This window comes from Cyrtonyx montezumae, unplaced genomic scaffold (assembly GCF_038088225.1).
Source record: "Cyrtonyx montezumae isolate F1298 unplaced genomic scaffold, pur_monq_1.0 scaffold_8, whole genome shotgun sequence".
NCBI classification, from domain to species: domain Eukaryota; kingdom Metazoa; phylum Chordata; class Aves; order Galliformes; family Odontophoridae; genus Cyrtonyx; species Cyrtonyx montezumae.
In genome coordinates, this window is record NW_027072089.1 from 96,602,849 (window position 1) to 96,617,051 (window position 14,203).

At 41.5% G+C, this 14,203-nt stretch overlaps 1 protein-coding gene across 1 annotated transcript in view; it reads right to left on the reverse strand.

Moving 5' to 3' along the window:
• PDE1C (phosphodiesterase 1C) overlaps positions 1-12,647 on the reverse strand; it is a 268,813-nt gene extending 256,166 nt beyond the window's left edge. The window contains exon 1 of the mRNA XM_065752712.1: positions 12,548-12,647. Within this exon, the coding sequence (XP_065608784.1) occupies positions 12,548-12,632 (85 nt within the window). The 5' untranslated portion in view covers positions 12,633-12,647. The remainder of the gene's footprint in view (positions 1-12,547) is intronic.
• Between the last annotated feature and the right edge of the window lie 1,556 nt (positions 12,648-14,203).

Genomic DNA, 14,203 nt, shown 5'->3' on the forward strand with positions numbered 1-14,203 from the left:
ATATTTTCACTAGTAAAGCATAAATTTAAAAACAAATATAGTTAAAAGATTTGCCAAACTTCACATCCAGTTGCTATTGACCTGTCATGAAAGAAGGAAAGACCCATAACCTATGTTTGAGCATTTATCACACTGAAGTCTTGGTGAAGTCCATGGGCAGCAGCCAATGAACAACAACAGCAACAACAGCCAAGATGAAATATTTTAGCCTGAATTTTTAAATTACATCTGAATGTTCAAATGGAAACATTAGCCAAGGAAAAATACTTCTTCCTGTTTTTCTGAAAGTCTCTAAATCTAAATTCTGAAAATCTCTAATTTTTTTTTCCTTAGTAATACTACAAATAGTTTAATTCTAGGTTCTGTATGAAAAATTTCTCATCTCTAAATACATTGTTATGGAAACTGACACAAGAGCCATCAGGCCACCATGAACAAGATGTCTGTGAACACAGCAGATGCTTGGCTTTGTGGCTGAAAATCGAATAGTATTTAGGGCTTTATACCCTTAATGGGTAGGGCATATGTCCTGCAGTGTGAAACACTGATTGGAGGGCCAGGCCCTAAGAGTTGTGGTCAATGGAGCTAAATCCAGTTGGTGGCCAGTAACAAGTGGTATCACCCAGGGCCACTCCTATTTAACATCTTTATCAGTGATCTTGATGAGAGGATCAAGTGCACCTTCAGTAAGTTCAGAATAGGCTCCCCAGGGAGATGGTTGAGTCACATCCCTGAATGTGTTTACAAACAGTCTCGATGTGTTGCTCAGGGACATGATGTAGCGGTGGGTTGTTAGAGTTAAGGTAGTATAGTTTGCTTGCACTTGGACTTGATGATCTTGAGGATCTTTTCCAACCTGAGTAATTCTATGATTCTATTCTATGATTCCATGAAAGCCAGGAGATGCTTTTCTGCTCATCAGGACAAAAAGCCAATAGTTGTGGCTGTGTTAAAAAATAGTGTTTTGGAGCTGAGAATGTGCTCCATCAAGTAGTATTACTGTGTTCTTTGTGTCTGTTATAGTTTCCATGGAAAGAAATGAATGTTACTTTTGGAGTTACCTGCATATTTTATATGTAGCCCACTCAGTGTGGCCCAAGAAAGACAAAAGTTTGGACACCTGCATTATAAGGCTTCCTGCCTTCATGCACATGATACTGTGGATGCAGCAGAAGGGCTTAAACCTATGCTCCTTAAAATGTCTTACAGCAGCAGAGGAAAGACTTTCACTATATTTCACTCAATATTTGGGATGACTGCTCTCCTATTTTCTCAGTGTACCCCAGAAAAAGGCAGGAGAAATATCAAGTATCTGGGTACATAACTGAAAGTATCTGCCCAAAGTATCTGTGTATATTACAGCATCCAGAAATGCACTACATATTAAAAGCATTGAATGCAGCACTTAAAAGCTGTGTGACTGAGCTCCTAAAGCAGCTTTTAAAATATAGTAGATAGTTCCTCATTATGAGCAAGTCTCATTTGACAGTTCTTGCAGTCATAAGTACTCTCATTGCAATGGGACTAATCACAGAGATACTTCATACAAATGATTCTCAGTTATTGCCTTTATTGATTTTCTTTGTTTTTGCTATGCATCACTACAGAACCTTCTGATATACTGACTTTTTAAAAAGATTTAAGTACTTTTTGTTTGTTTTCATTTTCTAGTTGTTAAAACCAGGATCTTTCATTGGGGAAGTCCAACTGCTTGGGTACCACGAGTACCAGAACATATATGACCTCAGCAGACAAATATTTTATCCATTCTAAATGCTGCTTGATGACTTCAACAATCAGCTTACTGCAAACAATATATATATTTTTTTAGTGGTGACAAACATTACCTGTGCCATGTGCATCTGCAGTTTATGGTACGCAATGAAAAATTGACTAAATACATCAAACTAATCTCTAAATAGAAAAGATTGTGAACAAAATTAAAAAATGATAATGCACTGTAAGACTCTTTTTTGCATACTAAGTCTGCATGATGCATCATTCTGGAACTGTAAGTTTGGCTAGAAGTCTTTTTCATAATTGCAAGAACCTTAGGATATTTGCTACCTTATTTTCACAAATTCCCAGTGCATTCTGTCCTGCATCATTTGGGTTGAAGAGTTCAAAGTCCATAAAATATGGTATCATTCTCCTTAGAAATAGACATCAGTCTTGGCACAACCATGAAGAGAGATTATGGCACCTAAAGCATATGCTGTCTTCTTTCTTCCCTCCTTCAGGTTCCTTTGCCAGAGTCTCCGTGCCTTCCTGTTGATGAGCCACAGTGCCAGCAAGCAACAGGGCTCTGTGATACCATTGCCAAAGGCTGAGATGGAGGACTGTGGGGGCTGGAGAAAGATGTGCATCTCCAAGCCTAAAACCCTGCCCTCCTGAATAACAGTCTTCATACATATGAAAACATACTCCTCTTCCCAGTTCAAAATGTCAGTTTCAAACAGCACCTTACAGGCAAAATTTGCAAGTGCTTGAAGGTCAAATTTCCTTTGCCATTTCGCTTTCAGACCTAAGAACTCTGGTATTCTGAGTATGCTTATCTAAAGCATCTGAAGAGATGTGTGCTTAATGAACAGTGAAATAATCAAAGCTAAAAACTTCTCAAAAGGACACAAAACTTGCTTGCTATAAATGACATGAAAGAGAGCAAAAGCAAGTGACTGAACATAACATGTAAACACAGAATCAAGAGGGAAAATATCCCAAAGGTTTCATTTAAGTATCAGCGCAGAGCTGGAGAAAAATAATTATGCACATAGTGTTACTGTAAATGACAGCTAATAAAACAGAAGGCTCGAATTATTTCTACTGCTTCAGAGGGCAAGTAGGCAAACACAATCAGAGACTGCATGACAAGCCATCATGCAGAGTTTCACTTCAAAAATCCTACTTCACTTAAATAGCACAATAAATTCTAATTAATGGGAAGCATTAGACTGGAACATAAGGTAGCAAACATCACTAAAGAATAAACATACTCTCTCATGAAGGAAAATTTGCTCTGATCATGTTGTCAAACTGACAGAAGCATCTTCCAGGACCAAGTGGATCAAAGTTAAAAGAAGTGCTGTAATTACTGTTCTCAGATCTTATACCTCCCCTGCCTCAAGAACAATTGAGCCTTGAGCATTAGTCCAGGAGACAAAAATAATATCATGAAACCACCTAGCAACTACAATAACAACAACCTGCTGATACTTCAGGAATAGAGGAAAGCTGGGAAGGGTTAGGAGACTGGACTGATATTTGGATCACTTGGTTATTTACAGGATCTACATCTATGCATCCAAACTCAAGCCACAGCTTCAGCCTGTCCAAGTGAAACTCAGGTACAACACCTAACAGCCAGAATCCCCTAGTCTTTCCAACCTGCTGTGACAACTCTCAGGTGGGGTTTTGAACTGTGTAAGTGTTCCTCCAGATGCTTGTCTTTTTTCTGCAACAGATAGTTGCTGCCACTGGAACAGTCAAGAGGAAAGGACTTGGCTTTATGGCCAAATGAAGTACCAGCAACCAGTACCTGCTCACTACAGCAAAGTGGACTGAAAATTGTGTTCACAGAGGAGCTGCCACACCACTGTTCAAACAGGGTCTGGGATAACCATGTTCCAGAACCTATCTCACATCAGCACATTGTGTCTTTGCAAAGTGAGGCAGGAGGTCTCTATGTAATCAGTTCTACATTTGACAGGAGAAAAGGTGAAGTGAGTACCTTAATAGACACCTAACCAAAAACACACATGGAAAAAGCTATCTTCTTTTGTAGAAGAAGCATACGCCTTGATGTCATTAAACATTTTCAGCTCAAATTTGGCATGAATTTTTCCTGTAAAATATCAGAATTCACTCTCTTGAAGTAGGCAAGACATTAATTATCAGATGATCCATATGAAAAATAAACTATCAGCTAAAAGCTAAGGTTAAGAGTAGCCAATAGATCTATAGTATTTCCTTTTGTAATTCTGTTTAAATGTTCAGGTTACCAGAAAGAAATTAACTCAAAGTTCAAAGGAACTTTTAAAAGTACCATAAGATGCCCTGTTGTGGATTTCACAGAATTGTAGGGGTTGGAAGGGACATCCAGAGTTCATCAAGTCCAACCCCCCTGCCAAAGCAGCTCCCTAGACCAGGGACCTGCCATCCTCCAGGACACCCAGGTCCCTCTCCTCAGAGCTCCTCATCCCCCAACCTGTACAGGTGCATGTGGTTATCCCTCCCTAGGTGCAAGACTCTACACTTGCTTGTTAAACCTCAAGATATCCACTGATTTTACTAACAATAAAGTTAGCCTGCATCTAGGGAACTGAAAGATCTCACCGCTGTTATTTGAACAGCCATAAAACAAATTTCATAAAATTTCCATAAATTAACCCTGAAAAAATGTGCATGTTTTTCTCGGTTATTCTATGTGCTATGCATATCTTCCTCCACATCTCCTAGGCCCTTCATGCTCTGTTATATACATATTTTGTACTCTATACCATATATTCAATACGAGTAGTATAAAATATAGATCCCCCGACCTATGATTCAGATTGAAATCAGCTTTGATTATCAAGTTCTATTTTAATATTCCTGATCTTGGCAAGCTAAAAAACAGCACAGCTTTGCCAGAGATGTCTTGGATTTGCTCATACGGCAGTTTTAATAAAAAATACACACTGCAGGCCAAATTATGTTTTGAGTTATCAGGTTTGTGTAAGAGTCAGAGCATAATTTGGCCTCTAAGATATTTAATTCTGAATTATGATAATGTTCAAGGCGGAAATAACATAGATCGTCTTTAAATCAAGCCCTTGCAAGTTAAGGGAAAAGACCATCTCTCTCCATGTAGACCAATCTAACGGGGTACTGTGCCACCAAATGGGGGCAAATAAAGAAGTCTGAACCCCCCAAAGATCCCATTTTTGTAGTACATTTTAAGGGAAATAGTTATTATTAACAGTATACATGTCTGGTAATGATCACAGCTTCAGGAATAGAAGAGGAAATCGATATAAATTAGGTGGGTTTAGCATTCTGCTGTTCACATTGTGTTCAGCAGCACATAAAACATCTACACTGCAAAACACCAGCTCCAATGGGAGATTAAAACAACACTTTGAATTTTGGAGTATAGATGACATTAGCATCCCTAAATTTCATATAAGTCTTTCTTTCTTTGCTCACTTCTTAGGGTGCTACAATTGCTGCTCTACCCACTTGATTTTTAACAAAAATACGAACTGTTCTCATGTCATCAGGAAGCATGCTTCTCTCACCACTCAGCAAAGTTTCTCAGGATGCAGTTGAGAACAAGGCCATTGGTTGCCCACAGAAAAGTCAACAGCCAACAGCAGAATCATGGCCTAAATGAAATCATTTTGAGTTTTCTTAAGGATATCTGCCTGGTAGGTGTAAGGCCTTTGCCTACAGCGATTATCAAAAAGAAAATTCAATACTTTGAACAAATTCCTGTAAGAGAAAGTTGACGTATTTAAATTTGCTATTTCCAGTTATCTCCAAGCTAGCTTAAAAACTCACAGCACTTGAATTAGCAATAAAGAAAATCCCTGGAAGTTTTCTTTCAGTGCTAATCTCAAGTTGATACAATTGAAATTAAAATAACACTGGTATTTGTGAGACACGGAATTAAAAAGAAAAAAGAAAGAGAGAGAGAGAGAAAGGATACTGTGTAAAGAGAAAAACACTGGTGCAAATTTGGGGGAGCTATATCCATTACCACAGTTTAAGAGTACAAGACCCAAAAATGGAAAGCAAAAAAAAAAGAAATTCCATAAAAGCAATTAGCATGCCACTTGGAGGAACTGCAAGGACTTCAGCTACCCACACATGAGGAAAGAACTGGTACAATTTGATTTTTGAAAGCTTTCACTCCTAATAAGTATTCATTGTCAATACAAAAGGAAAAGGACAGGCAGCCTGGATCCCAACTGCCTTCGTCATTCTCTCCCCAGATGAACAGGAGCTGGCTATGAAATTACTGACTTTAGAAGAGGCACTTGGTGTCAAACTGAGCGGTACTGGTTGAGCAAACTGCTCTCCCAGTCCTCTTTCCCAACATCACACCATTTCTCATCACTTCGAGAAGGGAGAAAAGGGCACTACATCAACAGAAATGAGGCAGCATTGTGCAACAGCAGCAAGAGACTAAGCACCGTGTGCTGCCATTTAATGGAATCTTCCTGAGGGAAATGTTCAGGGAGCTGATTGCGCTGCTATGACAATAAGGAGGATGACCTGAGCAACTGCCCTCACATTGTCCCCGTGCACTGTTTGATGCTCCAGCTGGGAAGCCAGTGGAGACCTCGTCGAGTGCATCTGTTTGGTAATTACTGCAACTTTCCTCTCACCACGCTTCCAACTTTGCAAACAGCTACTGAAGCAAGCAAAGGTTGCCTTTATAGGCTTGAAAATTTTGAGCCTGTAGCTATTGAAAATCTGGAAATCAAGTTTCAAGGTGGTCAATACCTCTGTCACTGGGCAGGGAGAACTTGGGAGGAAAAAGATACGAGCAGAAAGTCTTGGTAGCAAGCTGTGGTAAAGCTGTATGATTTTACCTCATTTTATGCATAGGTCAGACTCTTTGACCTACAGAAGAACACGCTTTTACCAGAAAACTGTCTGGGGACACATCCTTTGTTTATTTAAGTTACTGTCAGTCTCCCAACCACAGTGGAGTGACGCAGTTTGCTACTGGCCAGAGCCCTGCCTTTTGACTTGATTTGTACCTGTACCAATAAGTGCATGATGCATCCAGCAGCCTTTACTCATGTGCTTGGAGCTTGCATTAGTATTGCATCCAGAAAGCAGGACAGTAAGCACAGCACAAGAGTTTAAAATAGAAGATCTACTGCAGAAATGCAAATCCCAAAAGGCAACTGATTTGAGAGTTTGCAGTGTGAGCTACTAACAAATTTGCTGTGCTGCAACCTCTTCCCCTGTGGCAACTCTGAGGGAAGAGGTAGGCCCCAAAGACTCACTGTGTTTCAAGATGCCAAGATACACACAGACGTGAACGGCAGGTAGTAATGATAAGGTAGATCATCCACAGTAGAAAATGGCTGAGCTTCACGAAAACATTGCCAAGCTTCTTGCTATGCAAGAACCAATACTATAGTCTTCCCAGAGATCACTTATGTAGCTCAAAGCAGCTCACCCTGAAACACTGAAGATGCCACTACAACACCAAGTTCCTGCAGAAGCCATGGAAATCACCATCCCCACCCCTTTTAAAAGCAGCTACAAAACAGAAATACCAACAGGACTTGCTGGTGCCAATTACTGTGCCCAGAAGAATCCCACTCCAAGCAAGGGGCCACATGGGTGCCTCTCAAATATGAGCACCAAAAAATGCAGCCTCCATTCAGGTGAATATTCAGGCAGAGCAGACAATGCCCGAATTGGTTGAATCTAAAGCACAACTTTGTCATTAAAAGAGCAGGACAAAAATCTCAATGTTAGTTTTATTCCACAATCTATTTGATGGCAGCTTTATGTTAATTTTTGAGAGTAGGAGGAGGGTGGGTTTTTATTTTCCTTTCTATCTTATTAGAACAGCAGATTTTACTAAACTCATTTATTAGTGCCATGTCCCATTGCAAGCCTCATATTTGCTTTATATTTGGATAATCCCTAGATATCAGATGAAAAAATGCTTTTAATGAGAAGATCTTCCCAAAGTGTGGTCTATTAGGCAAGTCTTTGTTGTGTTTTGTTCAGGTCTTTTGATTGTGATGTCATAAAGAAAATGACGCAGTTCAGGTACAAAGACAAAGAAAAGCTATAATCCTCAATAGGAAATGTGATCACACTATGGTTCACCTTTTTGGCAGGGATGTTGTTCTTGCACAGCTAGAAACACCGTCCCTCTCTCCCCAAAAGCAGACCGATCCCACACACAAAACATCTCTCCCAGACCTCTGCTGAAGGAATGTTGTGAGTGGCACACACAGAGAGCTGGTGAGAGATCCGTCAGCACCTGGTGATTATAGCATGCCCTCAATCTAGATATTTTTCATAAGAAACTAAGGGCAGAAATCAAGTAAATCTCCATAAAAATACACTACGTATGTGCTTGTGCATGGGCTAGGAGAAGTCTTATGCTAAAGCTTGCCTCTTCTCTGGCTTGCAAAGGAGCCATTGCTCTAAAAGAATAACCAGCACCAGCAAAGCTGAAAATCAATACACTAGAACAATGCAGTTAACTGTATTAATTGCTGCTACAGTACTTACAGCTCCCCAGGTTACATACAATACAAAAAAAAAAAAAAAAGAAGTACTCTTACTTCCCTGGTTTCTTTCTAGGATTTCTCAAAAATGAGGAGAGACTGAAGGAACTGGGGCTGTTTAGTCTGGGAAAAAGGAGGCCGAGGGGAGATCTAATTGCTCTCTTCTAATACCTGAAAGGTGCTTACAGAGATCCGGGTTGGTCACTTCTCACTGGTGACAGGACAAGGGGAGACGGCCTTAAGTTGCTCCAGGGTAAGTTTAGGTTGGATATCAGGAAACACTTCTTTACAGAAAGGATTGTTAAGCACTGGAATAGGCTCCCCAGGGAGGTGGTTGAGTCACCATCCCTCGATGTGTTTAAAAACCGTTTGGATGTGGTGCTGAGGGACATGACTTAGCAGTGGGTTGTTAAGAGTTAGGGTAGTGTGGTTAGGTCGTGGTTGGACTCGATGATCTTTAAGGTCTTTTCCAACCTGAGTGATTCTACGATTCTATGAAAACAGTCTTTTCTGTTCCAGTTAATTTGAGCATGGAGCTCCTAAGGTGCAACCTTTAAAAAGAAAATACAGAAACGTTTTCTTTAAAAAAATAAGCATGTGACACAGAGCTTATTCTGAGAACACTGAGTTCAGCATCAACTTTGCTTCCAGTTTTCCCCACCCCCACGGGGTGACAACACCAACCAAGACCAACGCAGCACAAATCCTCTCCAGCAACATTCACTCTAACATGCATGTATTGCAACGTGAACTTCCAGAGGGACCCACCAAGAGCTCTGCCTTTGGGAGTGTTATTCACACAAAAGATTTTGAAATTGGTTTCATGTAATGAATGCAGTGTGGTAAACTAGAACTGTTAAGAAAACCATATTTTTAAAGAATTATTTCAAAGTAAGGCCTGACAGCACCAGTGAGCAAAACTCAAATCTTCAGCAGTAACTGGAGGAAGAGCCTTTGCACATGAACTGGAGACAGGGTCCTCTTAAATGAATTTTCATGCAAAGTGTAGAAAGTAACTGTTGTGAACTAGACAAAGTGTTTCAGTTCCACATCCCACCTCCATCAGCACTTGTATTGCAGCAGAACTCCTCATCACTTCAATTCATTCTAACCCACAAAAATAAATTGATTAGATAAATTTGAACAAGACACTTAAAACAGTGTTGCCAGGTGCTTCTGGATATGAAAAGCAGAGTGGGAGCTTTAATGCAGTTAGCTCTTAGTCATAGGAAGGTGATAAATGCAGAAAGAAAATATCCTCTGTTAATGTTTATGTTTACCATTTTCCCAGGTTTAAAGGCAACTGATGTTTCTCTGTCTCACATCTTCGGACAGCCAATAATAGCAGCAAAGTCAGTGACAACAGCATTCTGACTTCACAGTGTTTCCATAGATGATGAGAGAAGGTGCAGAAAAAAGTAGGCATGAGTTCTTAATTTCTTGTCTTCTAAACTCAGCTGGTATTTGGGTATTTATTACTTTCAGTAGAGGAAAAATTAGCTGAAGTGAGACAAGAACTCAAGCAAAACAACTTACATAATTGAAAAACTTACTCTGAAACAGACTCTGAAATGTGCTGACAGAGACAGTGGCAAATAAAGACGCCAATGATTTCGTTAGAGATACACTGACATTTCTAGAGCAAAAAAAAAAAAAGTCTCCCACTTCATCCCAAACGGTCCCACTAAATAGCATTCTCTGTAGCTCTTCTATAGTGTCTTTACAATACTGCCAGTGCCAAAAGGTTGGAAGAACCTCTAAAACCATGCTAGAAATTTGCAGTAGATGTAGAGCAGTGTGCCTTAGCTCTCCTCATATTCTCAGCCAAAAGTAGCTGGTGCATGGAAGAAGAGGGTTTGCAACTACCTTGTTACTCTGTAGAGAGGTAAAGCTAGCAGTATACATTTACTTTTTAGCATTTCAGGCCAGACACTCCTGGAAGTATCTGTGGAGGGCTTGGGAACCACCAGGCTCCCACAACTACTGTCCCACCACCATTTCTTGCAGTGAACATGGGGAAAATAGGAGTTGCACAGCAGCTGCTTAAGGTTGTACTGCTGAGCAAACGCACAGTGGCCGTGTCCAGTGACACACTGCTGTGCACCTATGGGCAGTCAGCCTGGAACCTTTGTTGCACCAGCATTCCTCCTTCACCACACACTGTGACGGCTGAGGCCTTCCATGATTTTTTTTTTAGTTTAGCTGTACATCAACATTTTTATGAAGATCACCCTTTCTTAACAGTTAGAATTGGGATGAACCAATGCAAACTCTTTCACACATATGTAGAAACGTTTATCTCAACCTGATATTACTGTGTTGCTCAGAGCAGCAGTCTTCTATCCCAGTTGACGTGCTTCAATAGCAGACGCAGTAGCTCAACATTCTCCAAGAACTTCAAGGAATTTGCAGTATCTGGGACTAGGAATCTACAAACAAATCTCATCTGACGGAAAAAAAGTTTACACCCATCTTCAACACTTCAACATTTTTGTCACACCGTTTGGATACATTCATTTACTTCAATGCAGAGATTAACAAACACATGAATCATTCAGATCTGTCCATCATGCAGTGCTGGTAATACCAGATAGTGTGTTTACAGTGCTTTCACAGTGAATGTGAAATCAATCCGGAGCACATTTGCCAAGATATAAAAATAAATGTTATATAATGCGCAGTTCACAATCAATACATCAGCTGCACGCATCAAATAGGAGAAAACAGCACATGAACTACTATGCAACAACTGTCCTAAGAAGCGGAAGCTGCAATTGCCTGAGTCATTTGACCCAAAATTCGGTCCTATTGTTTGGTGAGCACAAGTAGCAATAAAGACAGCAGAGTAACAACCGCAGCAATCCTTTCGGTTTGTCCAGGAACAAACAAAGTAATTAAGCACAGTCAGAAGCATTCAGCATCTTTGGATAATGTTTTCTACTGCTTAGGCTCAAAGAGGAAATGTTTTTCCTCCAGAGTGACACAAACTGATGAAATATCACTGTTAGTAATGATGATGAGAGATGGAGAGATCAAGGACAGGGAGTTAAAAAGCAAACATGCTACAACTTAGCTCGTGGGGGGGGACTACCACCCACATCTTCAGAGAAATAGCCTGTAGAAGTAGCATTTTCCTAGCTTCGACTTTCAGATGTTGCATGCACATTAACAGATGATTACATGGAGATAGTTTAGTGAAACATACTGATAAAATACAGGGACAGATCTAAGTTCGGTGATTGCAAAATAAGTTTTCTGTGAAGCAGGCAATTAGATAAAACAAGTACCTCACACATCAACAGAAGGATTGTATTCATCATTATTAAATGAAATCCTGACCCAGCTATACTGGTACAAGTCAGGAATGACTTCCCTGATTTCACAACTGCAGGAAAACAGAACTCCTGCCACCTCAAACATAGTCGGGGGGAGGGGGGGGGGGGGGGGGGGTTGTACTCATTGATTGTTCTGCAGAAGTTACCCATAAATACCAATATGGATTTCATTTGAAAACTGAAATACCAATAAAAAGCCTTCTCGTTTTTAAGGTCTATAGGATTTTATACACCGTAGCACTGTGAGATACAGTTTTAGCAGGGCAGCCTGTTTAGGGAATCCTTGGATCTTAACTTCTGCTCAGCAAGACACCTGGAAAACATGCAGGCACCTGTTGCTTTGAGAAGCCTCGCTTTTTGCTTCAGACAGCGAACACAAACTGCACTTGAACAGCTACAAGAGAAACAAACAGCCCTGACATCCCCGATTATCCCCGCATCTTCCTGCCCCACAACAATTCTGCTTTTCGTATTTGAGAGAGGCAACAGGAATGACTGCACACCTTTTTCTTTTCTTTCTTTCTTTCTCTTTCTTTCTTTTTTTTTTTTTTTTTAATACAAAACAAAGAACAATGAAACGTTCCAGAATTTGGAAACGCTAAAGCAACAAACAAATCCTGGAAACAAGACCATTGAGGGCCGCGATCCTAGGCTCATCAGAAGGAAGCAAGCAAGCAAGTTGGAAAGCCTCAGTCCTGAAAGCAGATAGGTTCCTGAGACAAGGCTCCGAAACAAGAGTTCTGCAAGCGTCTCCTTGTGCCAAAACGCAGGGAAGGACTCACTTTCATTGTCGGAGTACCACCGACAAGTTTCTTGGAGAGACAAAAGGGAAAAGAAATGCAGAAGTCGCAGGGCATCTATGCATTGCAAACGCATACAGGGACAAGAGACAGACGTGAGCGACAGCTGTCAGAGAAAGAGGAAACAGAGAAACGAAGGACAGCGGGGGAACGAAATCAGGCTCACCAATAGTAAAGCTATAGCCATCGATGCTGAAAGTAGCACTCCGGCATTTTTTAAACCCCTCCTTCCTGCTGCTCGGCTCTGTCATGATCCCTCCAGCTCGTCCCGCACGCCGTGTCCCCGCGGCAGCGGCTCGCAGGAGCTGTGTTCCCGCCGCCCGCCGCTAGCGCCAGCCCGCGCAGCCAGCCGCGCACATCGCCGCGGGGAGCCCAGGCACGCACCCAGCTGCTTTCTCCTCCCCCAGCGCACGCCGTCGTGCCGGCCCGGCCCAGCCTCGGTAGCCAAACCCACGACCAATATCTGTCAGATCCGCGCAGGAGTTCGGCGTGCAGTCAGAGGATGATGAAGGGCCCGCTACCGTCGACCTGCGTGGTGTGCCCTGCCGCGCTTCGGTCGCCGTTCTGGGAGCTCCCCTCGCTCTCGTGGCTTCTGATCTGCAGCAAATTGCCCTCGGATTTCAGCCCTCCCAATGCAATCAATCGGGATGTAATAAACCAACCCAAGATTAGAATACACCATCAATCATCCATTTCTCACGCAAGCAACAAGTCTCTAGAAACACAGCCAGAAGAAGAGTATAAATTTCTACCAAAAGAAAAAAAAATCTTCTAAGGGTCTGTGGGAAATAAAAGCAATTTACTAACAATGATGAACTGAGCAGAATGCGCACACAGAAAAGCCTTCTGAGCTCCTGCTCCATCGCCCTGTGGTTTATAAACCTCTCTGCAACTTTTTTCCTTCACCTCAGGGATGTTTAAAAATAGTGTTCAGAAAACTGCAGCGCGCCATTGACAAAGGAAGGCAGGGCAGCCCCTTCCTGTGAACAGACACAGTTTGGAGCTGGGGATGAGGAGGTTTTCCCAGAAGGCAGGCAGCAAGTCAAGCTTTTATAAACAGGAATACTTCCTATAGCAAGGGAGCTGGAACGAGGTGACATTAAAGGTCCCTTCCAACCCAAACTACTCTGGGATTATAAGAAAGCACTGGAAATGCTTCAACAACATCAGCTCACAAAAATGTGCAAACCTTCCCCTGTATTCTATGTTAATACAAGAACCAGCTACTGATGTGACCCCATTTCCAGGTCCCAAAGAGTGGAAGGTAAATTCCAGGTAAATCTGGCAGGCTTTGCTTTGGCTACTGTGTACTCTACGTGGAAACATTACACTTCAGGAACACTGCCTTCGAAAATAACAGGAGAGAGCTCACTCAAAGCTCAGCCAAGGCACACCAAAACATTTACAAAACATCAGCAAGCCTGGTCTGTGTATAAGGTATAAACCCCAGCCCTAGTCTGTTATTGACAAAAGCTTGAGTCAGATAGAAACAGTGCACTCTAAACCCCCTCCCTTGAAAGGATGGGTGAGAGCCACTGCTGAGCTCTGGTCCAACCATTTAAAGCCCACTTAATTCAAACCCAGTCAAGAGCCTCAGCCAAACAGCCTTTCTTGTTAACAGGCTTTTTAAATCATTTGACTGTTCAATGACACGAGACAAGTTCATGATGAAAAGGGCTGTTAGTGGGTACAGTTTTTGCTTTGTTTTAACAGAAAGCAAGACCTGGTCTTCCAGTTTTCTCAGCTTTTCATAAAGCTGAAGCACAAAACAGCAGTAACTACTTAGATGCAACATTTCCAGCACTTGCACCTGCAATTATCT